Below are 694 nucleotides of genomic sequence, written 5' to 3'. Positions count from 1 at the left end.
ACATACTTGAATAAGTTGTCCCAATTAATTGTAAAATATGTCATCTCAATTTATTGTTGATTATTCCAATAAATATTTACTTTGTAGTTTGAACGTCGAAATGGATTTTTAAGGAGCATAAAGTAGCCTTGGAAATTAAGCCGAGTCAAATACAAGTATTCGTATTCAGTATTACTCGCGGAAGGTACAAATGTATACACTACCTCAAGCAGACTACTTCACACACCGTTTGTCAAGTCACCGGCTCGCGCGTGCTGCTGAATCGTCGATCAGATTCTCACTTCGATAGGAGATGGACTGTACCAACTAGGCTAAGGGAGACGTTAATGCAAATTGCACTATATTTCCGACCACTGGAATTATGATTACGAATACGGTTTTCCAATGCATGTGTTATCATAAATCAAATCTCCCTCTGTCTCATTTATACAACATTTCCCACGTATTTCTAGTGTTTTTGAATCCGTATGCGATTGAAAACACCCCCCTGCTGCACGTTTGAAGCACGCGACGCACGTCTAGCTGGAAGAAGTTGAGCACCAGAGAGAGCTTGGAAGGATGCAGGGAAGATGGCGATGAATGTAAAGAACAGGGATGCTTTTTATCCAAGTGCTGACTATTGCGATATCTACACCTCTCAGCCTGTAAACTATGGAGACTGCAGCCATTATTTCCCTCGGATGACAGGTAAGAT

At 40.9% G+C, this 694-nt stretch overlaps 1 protein-coding gene across 1 annotated transcript in view; it reads left to right on the top strand.

Moving 5' to 3' along the window:
• Positions 1-322: 322 nt before the first annotated feature.
• The window catches only part of LOC107578566 (zinc finger matrin-type protein 3-like), a gene marked incomplete at its 3' end in the record, with an annotated part of 6802 nt that continues 6430 nt past the window's right edge, over positions 323-694 (top strand). Inside the window, exon 1 of the mRNA XM_016264512.1 lies at positions 323-687. Coding sequence (XP_016119998.1) covers positions 570-687 — 118 coding nt within the window. The remainder of the gene's footprint in view (positions 688-694) is intronic.

The sequence above is a fragment of the Sinocyclocheilus grahami genome, unplaced genomic scaffold (assembly GCF_001515645.1).
Source record: "Sinocyclocheilus grahami isolate Dianchi unplaced genomic scaffold, SAMN03320097.WGS_v1.1 scaffold10917.1, whole genome shotgun sequence".
Lineage (NCBI taxonomy): Eukaryota > Metazoa > Chordata > Actinopteri > Cypriniformes > Cyprinidae > Sinocyclocheilus > Sinocyclocheilus grahami.
Note: the sequence above shows the minus strand (reverse complement) of the source record. Positions and strands in the feature narration are given on the sequence as shown.